Source organism: Saccostrea echinata, unplaced genomic scaffold (assembly GCF_033153115.1).
Source record: "Saccostrea echinata isolate AGI-Se365-2 ecotype Australia unplaced genomic scaffold, CSIRO_AGI_Sech_v1 ptg000002l, whole genome shotgun sequence".
NCBI lineage: Eukaryota > Metazoa > Mollusca > Bivalvia > Ostreida > Ostreidae > Saccostrea > Saccostrea echinata.
Window position 1 is genome coordinate 16,215,274 of NW_026889751.1, and position 14,479 is coordinate 16,229,752.

General features: G+C 33.7%; 2 protein-coding genes across 2 annotated transcripts in view; one reads left to right on the forward strand and one right to left on the reverse strand.

The window, feature by feature from the left end:
* The window catches only part of LOC133178064 (CSC1-like protein 2), a 54,956-nt gene extending 52,643 nt beyond the window's left edge, over window positions 1-2,313 (forward strand). The window contains exon 40 of the mRNA XM_061312831.1: window positions 227-2,313. Within this exon, the coding sequence (XP_061168815.1) occupies window positions 227-382 (156 nt within the window). The 3' untranslated portion in view covers window positions 383-2,313. The remainder of the gene's footprint in view (window positions 1-226) is intronic.
* Window positions 2,314-3,432: 1,119 nt separating this feature from the next.
* On the reverse strand, window positions 3,433-14,336 carry LOC133173529 (proteasome subunit alpha type-3-like). Its single transcript, XM_061308517.1, has 10 exons — window positions 14,251-14,336; window positions 6,920-7,002; window positions 6,345-6,468; window positions 5,963-6,064; window positions 5,404-5,550; window positions 5,224-5,289; window positions 4,912-4,958; window positions 4,446-4,513; window positions 4,271-4,335; window positions 3,433-3,637 (listed from the first exon to the last, which is right to left on the reverse strand). Exons 1-10 carry the CDS (start codon window positions 14,269-14,271, stop codon window positions 3,593-3,595), a joined length of 768 nt encoding a protein of 255 aa, XP_061164501.1. The 5' UTR covers window positions 14,272-14,336; the 3' UTR covers window positions 3,433-3,592.
* Between the last annotated feature and the right edge of the window lie 143 nt (window positions 14,337-14,479).

Here is a 14,479-nt window from a genome sequence, read left to right on the forward strand (position 1 = left end):
TCCAGTCAACACTAACAATGGAAGATACTGTAAAACAACTCTACTATATGACTCCTTTTTACAGCTCACCTGAGCCTAATTACTCAGGTGAGCATTGTGGCCCATGGGCCTCCTGTTTCACTGTTTTATTTCTGGCTTCAAATTAAGTCATCTCAAAACTAGTGAAAATTTGTTGCACATAATATAGTTTAGAGCAGCAGATGATGAATATTACATCTTTTTTCAGCCTTTTGTTGCTGGAGTTCTATTGGATAATAATGCCCCGCCTTCAGAGAATGGTGCTAGCCGATTGGCTGCTTCCTATGGAACTATGTCAGGCACTACACCAGTAAACCAGGAAAATGAAGAAGTGGACACTAATGATGTCCATTATGTCCAGTAGTGGTCATTTTACACCTACGAATCAATGTCTTCAAATTATAGAACTCCAAGAGATGTATAAAAACATAGATTTACTACTTCCAACAACCTACATTAAATATAGATATTTTTTTTTTTCAAAAATTACCTTACAGGAATTTACATGATATTAATGAGGCATAATTTTAAAATGGCAAGTTTAGAACATACTTAAGTAAATACATGTAATAGTATGTAAGCAAACTTAACCTTAAAGAAATAACAGTACATATACATGAACTAGTACTAGAAAGTCATTTTGATATGTAAATTACACAGGCAGTTCCATTGGTATTTTAAACAGCTCAATGCCAAAATTTAAGCTCAAAAATGAACTGTCTGGAGTCAAGTATACATATATGAGAAAAAAATATTGTTGTTATGAAATGTGTTGCAAATTTAACATGTTTAATGTGTATATTTTTTAATTGGATTTTGAAAAAAATGCATGGAGTAAATACATCAAATATGTATCGATCTAGTTTCTTTTTTTGATTTTTTTTTTAATTAGGTAGATTTTACAGATCACACTGTCTGTAACTTTTTTGCATAATACCATATATATATACATAATATTTACTCTGTGGCTTATACCCAGCTGTTTAGGATTTGTCACAAAAATCAAAACCCAAAATTATTGGGGGGTTTTTCCCAATTTTATTTTTTTTTATGCCTCACAGTTGTTGTGTAGTAATTTTACCTGTAATCTATAGATCTACTTGTAGACAGATTGTAAAATAATGTTTCTGTTGCTTTGTAAATTGTGATTATTATACAGTTTTACAGTAGCATGAAATTAAAAATTATCCAAAAATGGATTTTTAAAAAAATGATTGAAAGGGGAAATAAATGCATTATTTGAAGCTTTTCACTGAAGATTTTTGCCAGATGACGTAGTTTTGATAGTAGACTAGCTCCATTTTTTAGTTGAGAAAATGGGAAGTCAATACATTGCAATGTTGGTATGTAAATTTGTTTCAGGGTAGTACACTTAATATTTCAATTTAAATATTATTACCAGATGTTGAAGATGGGGATACACATTTCAATTTCTTCCATTTGTGTATTTATATTTTTTTTTCATTTGGGCTACTTAGCAAAACATAAAATGTGTTGTTTTCACTATGTACTATTTGCTGGCATTTTCTGTGGTAGTATTTCGCATTTGACTGACATTTGAAGAAATGCCTAAGTATATTCATTGTAATTTATTACATATACATGTATATGTGTGTATACCCAAGGTGTGGTTAATGTGATGCAGAGTAATATTATATCAACATTATGTATGATGTATAATGCCTTTATTAAACAAAAACAAATATTAAGATATGAAGGCTGTAATTTAATTTTAAGTACCTGTATACGTTACTTTATATGTACAGTGTGGTTATTGTATGAATATCTCTTTTATTTATTTATTTATTTTTTTCCAAATTATTCAAAATCACAGATAATTTCAGAATTCAATTCACTTGAAGCATAAGTAGACATTGAACATGTTTCTTATGTTGTTTGCAATAGGCCAAACAGTTAGGTTTTATATAGGTAATTTTTTTTTTAGATTTCATTTTAATTAATCTTGTATTGAAGTAACAAAACTTCACTGAAAGCAAGGCTCTTGAGGCAATAAGTAGGTGTCCATAGATTAATATAAATGAAAGATGGCTTGGGTGCACATTGTAAACCATGTCTCTCATACAATGTCAGAGCTGCTACTTTTACAATATGTCAGAGCTGCTACTATAGCATTTTAAAATGGTAATTTTTTTTTCTGAGACTTGTGCAATATACATGTACATTACTGGTACATGTGTTTACTTATTTTTTGTTGAATTATCAGAGTTTATTTCATGTTGTATAAATGTCCTACCCTGTTGCTGACAAATAAATCTGTCTTTGTCCAGTGCATTACCGATTATTTCAAAAGACAGGAAGTACTTGATCTTGAATTATCCATGATTGAAAAATAAAAATTCCATCAAGTAAGCTATTACCTCAGTTCAGCAGATTCCAAAACACTAGGGGGCAGTTTGTGTCTGGTTGCCAGTGGTTGGTAGGATGTCAACCAGTTCATAATGCAAGAGAATGTTAGTCAAAGATACAGAGGGTTTATCGCTTAAATCCTGTTTTGGCTTCTGTGTATGTAAATATGTGTCCTAGATGTAGCCTGGTCTTTATAAGTAACTGCAGTCAGTGAGGACAGGAATGAAGAAGGTAAGAGACTGGCACAGACACAGAATACCAGTTCATGTATATAATTTACCCAATATTTGTGCACTTTTACATTTTTAGCACATATTCAACAAAAAAATATTTCCTAATATACTCCTCCAATAATACACCCAGTCATTACATCAAGACATGATGACTATTGGATTTGAACATGAAACATATAAATGTCCAAGCAACAGCATGGAAGGGTTAAAAAGTTACACCCTTGACTAGATTTGTGACAATTTTTTTTGTCTTCTTACACCATCACCTTGTAATTGGAACATGACCTCAACAAACTGTGAAACACTTTTCAGTCACAAATGGCTCCAATTGATCTAAATATAAAGGCCAGAAAAAAAATTGTACGATTTTTCATATCTTAATTGCCCATTTTCCTTCACCTTGGACGTATAACAGGCAAGGAAGAGTATTGGCCAGATTCGGACACAAATATGGTCCTTCTGCAAATGGTGTGGGTGAGCTACCAGGCAGATGTATCCAATTCCTTCCTCTCCCCTCCTTATTCTCCTAGATTTCCACCTTGAAAGCCCCACTAAGACTTAGAAAACAACGTTTGGTTTTGTTGCTGGGAGCCAAATACAAAAGTGGGGAAAATTGTCAGCCAGACTGGGACTCAAATCTGGGACCTCCCACAAGTGGTGCAAGTACTCTACCACCATTCCCCATTACAGAGGTACATGTATGACTTCGAGTCAAACAGACAAATAATTAAAACACTTCTGGACTTGAAAAATTGATAGGGTGTATTCACAGAGTGTTTTTTTAGCTGGAATGACAACAATGAAAATAACAAACTTCATTATTAAATGACATTTAATAGTAGTACACTAACAGATATGAATGATTTGATCAGAAATGAGATGGAGTCTTGTGAGCACTATTTATAGCACTTGAAATCTGTATCAGAGTGAGACTCCAGTGTCTAGTGTTGTTCTATCTAAAGTGCTAACATTTCTCATAGTTCTTCCTCGTCTGAATCGTCCGATTCCTCTAGAGCCTCCTGCAAATTTAGGTAAGTGTAAAATCAGTGAATGATACTCAAAATTAAATTATATGCTATTTGCATAAGAATGTTTTTATTATGTGTGAAATGAAATTTTACTATAATTACAAATCATCAATCAATTTTCTTTCTCAAACCTTTCACTACTGATTCCATAATAAAATCATTCTTAGCAAGCATTTTAGGAAGGAATTTTACAGCTACCCAAGTAATGAAGTTACATGTATATATGGGACACTTAACATTTTATAAACCATTGAGTGGTTTATAAAAAAGCATTAACTTCTTAGCCCAGGTACAAGTATAATTTGGGTAGCTATTAAATTTATTCCTTATAATTTAATTTTGTAACATGTAGTGCAAAAAAATAGAACAGTTTCTCCTCAGAAATAATTTCAATTTGTACAAAGTTTAAATTCAACATTAAGTGGATTGATACATTTTTGACATCATATTGTGATGTAGGCAATACAGGTTATACAATATAAACTTATTTTTTCTGACAATCAAATTACAACCAGAATTTAATTATTAATCTATATTTGTTCACATTACATGTCATAACAATAGACTGACAACTGATGATTTGTGAAACTGTTTTAGTAGATCAACAATATTACTGGACCCTACCTTTGCAAATTTCTCTGCCTCGGCAAACACATTCTGTGGGACCAGTTCATGTTTTCCCCCAGTCACTATAAAATAAAATGCATTTATAGATCGATCATGTTGAAATACTAAGCCAATCCCACTTAAATATAAAACCTTAAGATTGTAGAATTTCAAAATATGTGTAGTTCTTTACCATCTCCAACCCAGCTTAGTTCTAACTCAAAGTTCTTGTCTTTCACTTCATCATGCACAATGTAAATTCTGTCAAAAAATGAAATGTACTGATAAGAATTAACTCCTGTTATTCATAGAGTGATTTTACAGAATCAGAAATATGTATAAATATAATTACCGTGATTACATCACAATGCATTTTAAATACAGAATAAAATAATTATGTGAAAATGCTGTTGTATCTGGGGGATATTTATATCAGAGATTTTTCTCACATATAAGTACTTACTATAAATTACCCTGAAATATAACTTTTCATGTTCACATTATAATATTTATAAAACTGTGAAAGAGTCTTCAAACTTTTTATGAGATTGTAACACATAAAAGCTCTACATCGATGTTAATTGTATCTGAAAATATCTGAGGAAGAGTTAAAAATGCAACTTTTTTTGTTCACTGCAACAATTAATTTACACACTCACATTTTAGCAACTTCTTTCACTAAGTCACCTATAGGCATGTCTTTCATCTGTAATAGCAGAAATGTGTATTTCAGTAACAAGATAACTACTGTCTGAGAAATATTTTTGACTTTGATAACATTTTACCAATTTTCTGTTATGACTATCATTCAGACTCTATACCACTTGACTAGATCCACTCTGGATTCAATTTTTTTCTTGAATTCAATTCTTCCAGAGAAATTGTTTAGACAAAGATCAAGCTTTTGAGAGAAACTAAATCCTACTTCAATGCACATACAAGCTATTATTGATTTAACTCAAGCCTTTCACCTTTAATTTTTCTATTTCTGTTTTGGCTGCCTGTTTTGCTTTTCCTGTTGCACATCCATGATATCCCTGAAATAAGAAAGATTCATCACAGTGTGTATAAAAATAAAACAGATCGAGTCAAATCTTTGCACTTACTAAATTCACAAATTTAGTATTTTTTCTTGAATATTGCATCTTTACCCATGAGATTCCTGATGGATCTATCATATACATCTGTGGCCCATCTTCTGGGGTGTAGCTGCCCACAATGAGGCTGACACCAAAGGGACGGACACTACTGTACAGGGTGTGGGCGTGGACATACCCCGCCACTCGATCTGTTAAGTGCTGCAGGAGGAAATCAAGGTTCAAAAGCACATTTGTTTGGATTACGAGTTTTACACACTGTTGTCACATACACGAATATATTGTGTATCAGGGTCCATTTTTGCAAAATGATAACAATGCCTAGATTTCCGAGAGATCACTTTTGCATATCACTCATTATGAAATTTATCAATCATTAAATTTGTAAGAGTTTGAACACACATATCAAGAGGAGAGGGGACCTTAGTTTTATCTGTACAAAAAAATTATCCAATGGGTTATAGGCTCTTAAAAATACCTCCAGCAGTATGAAGGATCTATTATTGTATCTGCATTGGCCCTGACCACACAAGTGAGTGGGATGGGAGATCCTGTATAATAGTTATGACTATATACCTTGAGTGGGATGGGAGATCCTATCTATAATACATACCTTGAGTGGGATGGGAGATCCATAATTGTATCTATAATTAGAAGCTTCTTCTCTGGCTGTCTCTACTATTGCTCTCGAGTCAGCCATCAGTCCTGCTGTTGCCTAGAGACAGAGCAGAAGATGGAATTTTCAAACTTTCAAATGTTGTACGCAAAAATATCAAATTGGTAGTTATTACCAACCCTCCCCAATAATAAAAGGTTATTTTTTAGTAGGTTCTTCCTAATTTTATTAAATGTATCAAAATAAAATTTTTAAAAAATAGAATCTTTCTTGATAAATATGAATTTCAGAAATTCTGCAAAACATCTCTGTTTACTAAATTCCTTTCTGAGAGACAGCTAAGTTATACTTCCTTCTCATGTATTCTGTTTGTACTTACAAGTCCTATATGTCTGTCAATGTTGAAGATTCGTTTATTTGCTCCAGCTTCATACAGCTTTGATGTAACGAGTTTTTCTACACCAAACACAACTCCATCTTTTCCTCTGATACCAACTGCAGTTCTGCCATTATAGATTTAATTGGGATATCAATTTTTTTGAAATATGTTTAAATGAAATATTCTTAAATAATCACAGTAAGATTTTACACACTTTAAATGTAGTTTTCTTTTGATATGATTTGTGAAAACATAATTTGATATTTTTTTTGCCCAATTTGAATTAGATAATCTATTTACTGGACAGATTTTATAGGAGTTAAATGTCTATAGCAATTTTCTAATCTTCATGTTCAGTGATGTTTGCATTTTGATACAACTGTTTTATCATCACCATGCAATGTTTCATTATAAAATCTTAACTAACTTACTGTCTTTAATGATCATTTGTGTATATCCTTATGATAAGTAATTAGAGTTCCTTCCTACTATCATTAATGAGTACACATATATAACCTTGCAAAATATATACTGTGTTTCATAGTAAACAATTTTTTGGCTTTTCATTTACTTACCCGCTATTTTCAACAGCTTTAAGTGCATATTCAACTTGAAATACCCGACCATCTGGTGAAAACTGTGATGCTGACAAATCATACTGAAATGTTTAAAAAGGAGTATAAATTCATCCTCAAAATGCAAAAGAATTTGCCCAAATTTAAATAAGGGTTTCAGTGACAAGCAGAAAATATAAAATGGTGAACCTGTTGCCAAAAATGGTGAACATGTTGCCAATTATGAATAAATTTATTTATATACAATAAAGAAAACAAGTACACTTTTATTTAAATATTAATTTTTATTGCTTAGTGCAAACACCCACAAAGTCAATTAAAAATTAATGATAAAATATACATTAAAGTAATCTAGCTCATTGCATGTGTTTTATAGGACCATGCAGATACAGTGGAAGTTCAGTATCTCAAATATCATGGATAAGTTGAAGAGATGTAGAAGTTCCAACCACTTTTAACTCAATATCACAGACCCTTAGATATCTCAATTTTTTTCTTGATTCCATCAAGTTTGAGATAATGAGATTATATACTGTAATCAATTAAAGGATAGATCATTCCATCTTATTTACTTGTATTTACTAGTTAGAATAATCTAACTGTGTATCGTGACAAGCCCTCACCACAATTAGAATACGTCCCATGTACTTGCAATGTAGCAAATCGGACCGGATCCGCTCCGAAATGATTTTGAAGTATACAAAAGGAGTTGCACTGAAAATAACTACCAAATTAATCATTCGGGCTGTCACGGTTCCAAAATTTTTCGGGTCGGCTCTGTAAATTTTCGGTTCGGTTTCGGGTTTTTCGGGTCGGGTATTTACATCTATTTTAAACCTTAGTTTCATGAATTTAACTTGAAAAATCTTTATTTGTTACATTAAATTTACATTGAAAACAAGTTTTAACCATGCGAACGTCTAGACATCGGTGACTTGGCCTACTATTAGCCACAACCTGACCATTCCTGCTCGTTTTGATAATTATCTAATACTTCCGTGACAAGTGTTTTGTCATGGAATGAAGTAGATTTCAGTTGTGATGTTTCATGAATTTAACTTGAAAAATCTTTATTTGTTACATTAAATTTACATTGAAAACAAGTTTTAACCATGCGAACGTCTAGACATCAGTGACTTGGCCTACTATTAGCCACAACCTGACCATTCCTGCTCGTTTTGATAATTATCTAATACTTCCGTGACAAGTGTTTTGTCATGGAATGAAGTAGATTTCAGTTGTGATGTTTATTTATCACTGTTATCGTCATCATTCCTTTGATTTCGACGCCATTTTTTGTATTGAACAGACTTTAATATATAAACCAGACCCGAACCGAAATCCGGAAAAATGGAACCGGAACCGAACCGAACAACTTGGACCGCGGTTCTCGGTTATGTCGGGTACTCGTGACAGCCCTATTAATCATATCAAACCTTTTTGAGATTGTATATGCCTTTTAACCGAAAAAATAATCCATATAAAGACAAAAATTCAACTCCTTTTCCATACATGCCAACTTTTGAAAATTTCCTTGGGGGAGATTGCGCGTAATGACATTTTTCAAAGTTCTAAATTCGCAGCATTTTGTCGTGAAAATAAGTATTTGTTGTTTTTTTTTTTAAATATCAGTCTAATATCTTGTATCATATATTATCACTACTTCATAGTGTTTTCTTCTCTATCAACTTCAACAACAAGAGGCCCAGGGGCCACATCGCTCACCTGAGCACTATGGCTAGGAAAAAGCAGAAATCAGTTCAGTCTTGAAAGGTTGAAAAGTTTGAATAAAAAAGTGGTTCGGGGGGAGGGGGGGGGGGTGTCATAAATTGAACAAATTTGAATCTACATTATCTGAGGATGCTTCCATTTAAATATGACCAATCATGGCTTTGCTGTTCTTGAGAAGAAGATTTTTAAAGATTTAACCTATGTATTCCTATGTAAAACTTTGATCGCCCATTGTGGCCCCACCCGACCCCCGGGGGTCATGATTTGAACAAACTTGAATCTACACTATCTGAGGATGCTACCATATAAATATGACCAATCATGGCTTTGCTGTTCTTGAGAAGAAGATTTTTAAAGATTTAACCTATATATTCCTATGTAAAACTTTGATCCCCCATTGTGGCCCCACCCGACCCCCGGGGGTCATGATTTGAAGAAACTTGAATCTACACTATCTGAGGATGCTACCATATAAATATGACCAATCATGGTTTTGCTGTTCTTGAGAAGAAGATTTTTAAAGATTATTCATATATATTCCTATGTAAAACTTTGATCGCCCATTGTGGCCCCACCCGACCCCCGGGGGTCATGATTTGAACAAACTTGAATCTGCACTACCTGAGGATGCTTCCATATAAATATGACCAATCATGGTTTTGCTGTTCTTGAGAAGAAGATTTTTAAAGATTATTCATATATATTCCTATGTAAAACTTTGATCGCCCATTGTGGCCCCACCCGACCCCCGGGGGTCATGATTTGAACAAACTTGAATCTACATTATCTGAGGATGCTACCATATAAATATGACCAATCATGGCTTTGCTGTTCTTGAGAAGAAGATTTTTAAGGATTTTTCCTATATATTCCTATGTAAAACTTTGATCGCCCATTGTGGCCCCACCCGATCCCCGGGGGTCATGATTTGAACAAACTTGAATCTACACTACCTGAAGATGCTTCCATGTAAATATGACCAATCATGGTTTTGCTGTTCTTGAGAAGAAGATTTTTAAAGATTTAACCTATGTATTCCTATGTAAAACTTTGATCGCCCATTGTGGCCCCACCCGACCCCCGGGGGTCATGATTTGAAGAAACTTGAATCTACACTATCTGAGGATGCTACCATATAAATATGACCAATCATGGTTTTGCTGTTCTTGAGAAGAAGATTTTTAAAGATTATTCCTATATATTCCTATGTAAAACTTTGATCGCCCATTGTGGCCCCACCCGACCCCCGGGGGTCATGATTTGAACAAACTTGAATCTGCACTACCTGAGGATGCTTCCATATAAATATGACCAATCATGGCTTTGCTGTTCTTAAGAAGAAGATTTTTTAAAATATTTTCCTATATATTTCTATGTAAAACTTTGATCCCCCATTGTGGCCCCACCCTACCCCCGGGGGTCATGATTTGAACAAACTTGAATCTGCACTACCTGAGGATGCTTCCATATAATTATGACCAATCATGGCTTTGCTGTTCTTAAGAAGAAGATTTTTAAAGATATTTTCCTATATATTTCTATGTAAAACTTTGATCCCCCATTGTGGCCCCACCCTACCCCCGGGGGTCATGATTTGAACAAACTTGAATCTGCACTACCTGAGGATGCTTCCATATAAATATGACCAATCATGGCTTTGCTGTTCTTAAGAAGAAGATTTTTAAAAATATTTTCCTATATATTTCTATGTAAAACTTTGATCCCCCATTGTGGCCCCACCCTACCCCCGGGGGTCATGATTTGAACAAACTTGAATCTGCACTACCTGAGGATGCTTCCATATAATTATGACCAATCATGGCTTTGCTGTTCTTAAGAAGAAGATTTTTAAAGATATTTTCCTATATATTTCTATGTAAAACTTTGATCCCCCATTGTGGCCCCACCCGACCCCCGGGGGTCATGATTTGAACAAACTTGAATCTGCACTACCTGAGGATGCTTCCATATAAATATGACCAATCATGGCTTTGCTGTTCTTAAGAAGAAGATTTTTTAAAATATTTTCCTATATATTTCTATGTAAAACTTTGATCCCCCATTGTGGCCCCACCCGACCCCCGGGGGTCATGATTTGAACAAACTTGAATCTGCACTACCTGAGGATGCTTCCATATAATTATGACCAATCATGGCTTTGCTGTTCTTAAGAAGCAGATTTTTAAAGATATTTTCCTATATATTTCTATGTAAAACTTTGATCCCCCATTGTGGCCCCACCCGACCCCCGGGGGTCATGATTTGAACAAACTTGAATCTGCACTACCTGAGGATGCTTCCATATAAATATGACCAATCATGGCTTTGCTGTTCTTAAGAAGAAGATTTTTTAAAATATTTTCCTATATATTTCTTAAGAAGAAGATTTTTAAAAATATTTTCCTATATATTTCTATGTAAAACTTTGATCCCCCATTGTGGCCCCACCCTACCCCCGGGGGTCATGATTTGAACAAACTTGAATCTGCACTACCTGAGGATGCTTCCATATAATTATGACCAATCATGGCTTTGCTGTTCTTAAGAAGAAGATTTTTAAAGATATTTTCCTATATATTTCTATGTAAAACTTTGATCCCCCATTGTGGCCCCACCCTACCCCCAGGGGTCATGATTTGAACAAACTTGAATCTACACTACCTGAGGATGTTTCCACATAAGTTCCATCTTTCCTGGCCCAGTGGTTCTTGAGAAGAAGATTTTTAAATGATGCCATTATTTTTTCACTAATTCCTAATTATCTCCCCTTGAAAGGGGGCGTGGCCCTTCATTTGTATAAACTTGAATCCCCTTCACCCAAGGATACTTTGTGGCAAGTTCGGTTGAATTTGGCCCAGTGGTTCTTGAGAAGAAGTCGAAAATGTGAAAAGTTTACAGACGGACAGACGGACGGACGGACAGATGGACGACGGACAAAAAGTGATCAGAAAAGCTCACTTGAGCCTTCGGCTCAGGTGAGCTAAAAACACAATATTATTTGAAATTTAAAAAAGAAAATTTTAATCAAAATTATTTAATATGTTAATATAAAGATAAACATTACCCCCCTGCAATAAGCAATGCAGATATTACATGGATAAGGATGTTAAACTTAATTACAAATAAGCTAAAGCAAGTTACTAAAAGAGTTCATGCAGTTACTGTTTTTGTCTGTTGGTAAATTACACATTTTATAAAGCTACTAAGTCACAGACAATTTATTTGTATTTTTTTTAAATCAAAGGGAATACTAAGAAGAAGTCACTTTTAATGTTTTCATACAAAGTCTGTAAAAGGCATGATACGTCTTCTCCTTTCTAACTTTTTGTGAACCACTCCTGGAATTCTGCTTTAAAAAACTAACGGTTTGTACTTGCAGACCATAGTACAGTGGTTCCCGTTTTATCGAATAGTCAAGTTGTCAGCCTAGTTTTATCCGAATAGCCGAAAATTAGAATAGCCGATTGCTCCATACCGAGTCCAAAGATAGATGTATAGAGCTACATGTATTGATAATACATCGTAGCTAGCAAATTTCAAGCTTGCACTTTCGTTTTCTTTTGACATGTTTACTTAATGACTTTACTAAAAATAATTTATTTCACTTACTTATGAATTTAATATGAAATTTTTTTTCAAATAAATTGACGTATAGAATATATTCTTTGATAGTTATTGCCATCTTTCTTCAGCACATGTTTACATTCCTTCTTCGACGGTCGCCATTTTGGAAACGGAAGTAGACTAAATGCTTGACTAATAACCGTAAACTATTTTTCCCTGGATATATTGTAAATTAAAAATAAACAAAAATATTAAATATATGTAATTGTTTCCTTTTGATTTGTTACTTTAATACGGTTACATATTTTATACTGTGTGTGAGTTTACCAGTCTCGTTCTTGTCTGCTGAAGGGAGATTTTGAGAGCCATGTGGAGAAAGATGGTATGAATTTTGAGACGTATTTTTATAGAACGAGCCATTTGTGATTTTTACCATAAATTTTGCACTGAAAAGTGAATAAATATTAAGCCAATTGACCAAGTTAAACGATTGAATAGGTTTATTTCATTATCCAAGCAAATTGTCATACACAAGCTAATCAGTTCAATAATTAAAATTTCACACCGAAAAAAATTGCAAATAATTGTCATAATTAACAAGTGCATCATTGAACCCAAGCTGATCACCACAACTGTAATCAAAACATATCTATTTACTATGCCCACTATTGACACAGGTAAGGTGCCTGTGTGCATCCAGGCGTAACTAATCCCCTCATTGTCGTACTCAAGCCAGTCAAGGTAATTGGTGTCAAACTGTGTAAACAAAGGCTTCACATACGAAGTTGGAGGTGTGAACAAGGTGCTGATTATCAAAACACTATGACAGTCCAAATTTTTGTATCGGATAAAACGAAATTCAAGTATTTTCTCATCAGAATATCAGGTGAAATTATTAATAAATATATAAGAAATGGTTTTGTGCTCTGATATTATATTGAAATAGCCGAAATATTCGATAAACCGCTATCCGATAAAATGGAAGCCACTGTACCTATGTTGCAGACGCATCTTTTCAAGTTGGATTTTGGCAGTGTCTTTTCCATGATCAATGACGTAGTTCGTAATTATAGTGAGAAATGCTGTATTTCCTAAACTTGAAAACCTTTTATTAACAGCTTATACGTATATTGTCAAATTTTGCTGTAAAGTGTGATCTCTCATAAGTTTGTATCCTGTCGTGTGTATTTCTAAAATTTCCACATCTGGCATGCTTGTCTAGGTTAATATACACTGTTAATGAGAATCGGGAGCAATTAAAACCACAGTAATGACTGGTTGCACAGTTGACACCTTGTTGATTACCTGTTATCAGCGGCAATAAACATATATCTACCGATAAACATTTGAACTGCCATCTTTTTTCACACGGAAATGCGGTATTATTCAAAGCGGATCGGTAAAAAATCCGGAATTCCTAAAAATCGGTAGAAATGGGATTAAAAAAATAGATCGGTAGACAAGCGGTAGGTAGGGTTAAAAATCGGTAGACTCCCGAAAAAATCGGGAAAGTTGGCATGTATGCTTTTCTTAACATTTTTTCTCGCTTCAAATTTACATGCCATGTTGACATTCAAAACTCTCTGGATTGACCATAGTAAATGCACTGAGTTCGAGTTATCATCCGTGTTTGTTTTGCTACACTGCCAATACCCAGAACGAATTCTATCGTTAAACCGGGTCCGTATGACAATATAATTTTAACGATAGAACGTTCTATCTATGTATTTACAATATCCAAGGTATTTGAGATATTGATGTTTGAGAGATTGTACAAACTTAAGGTATTCCCTTTATGTGTATTGTACTCTGGGGTAAATAAGAAAGCTAGATGAACAAATTAAAAGTAGAAGAAATGAAATGAAGAGGTGTTGATTGTTTCCTTTTCAAAAAATACATTCTGGTGAAGTATCTTGTGAAACATATTCAATTTGCATAGTTACCTGTCATGAACATTACAGGAACATAGTAAACATTTTGGAGTAAATGTTCTTGGAAAGAAAATACATATATTTTCTGAAAAATACAATACTTACTCCTGTTCCTATAGAACTCATGGTTTACGTTCTACAATTTCCACCAGCTTTGTCATGCAACTCAAAACGGATGTGAAGATGGCTATCTAAAGAAGAAAATCAACAATCCGGAATACTTATTTATCTCGGAACTTTTTTTTTTTTAATTGTTTTCAGGTAATAAATCTTTATTTATTTTAATTTATAAATTACCGAGGATTTGTTCAATTATTTGATAAGTTAAATTTAA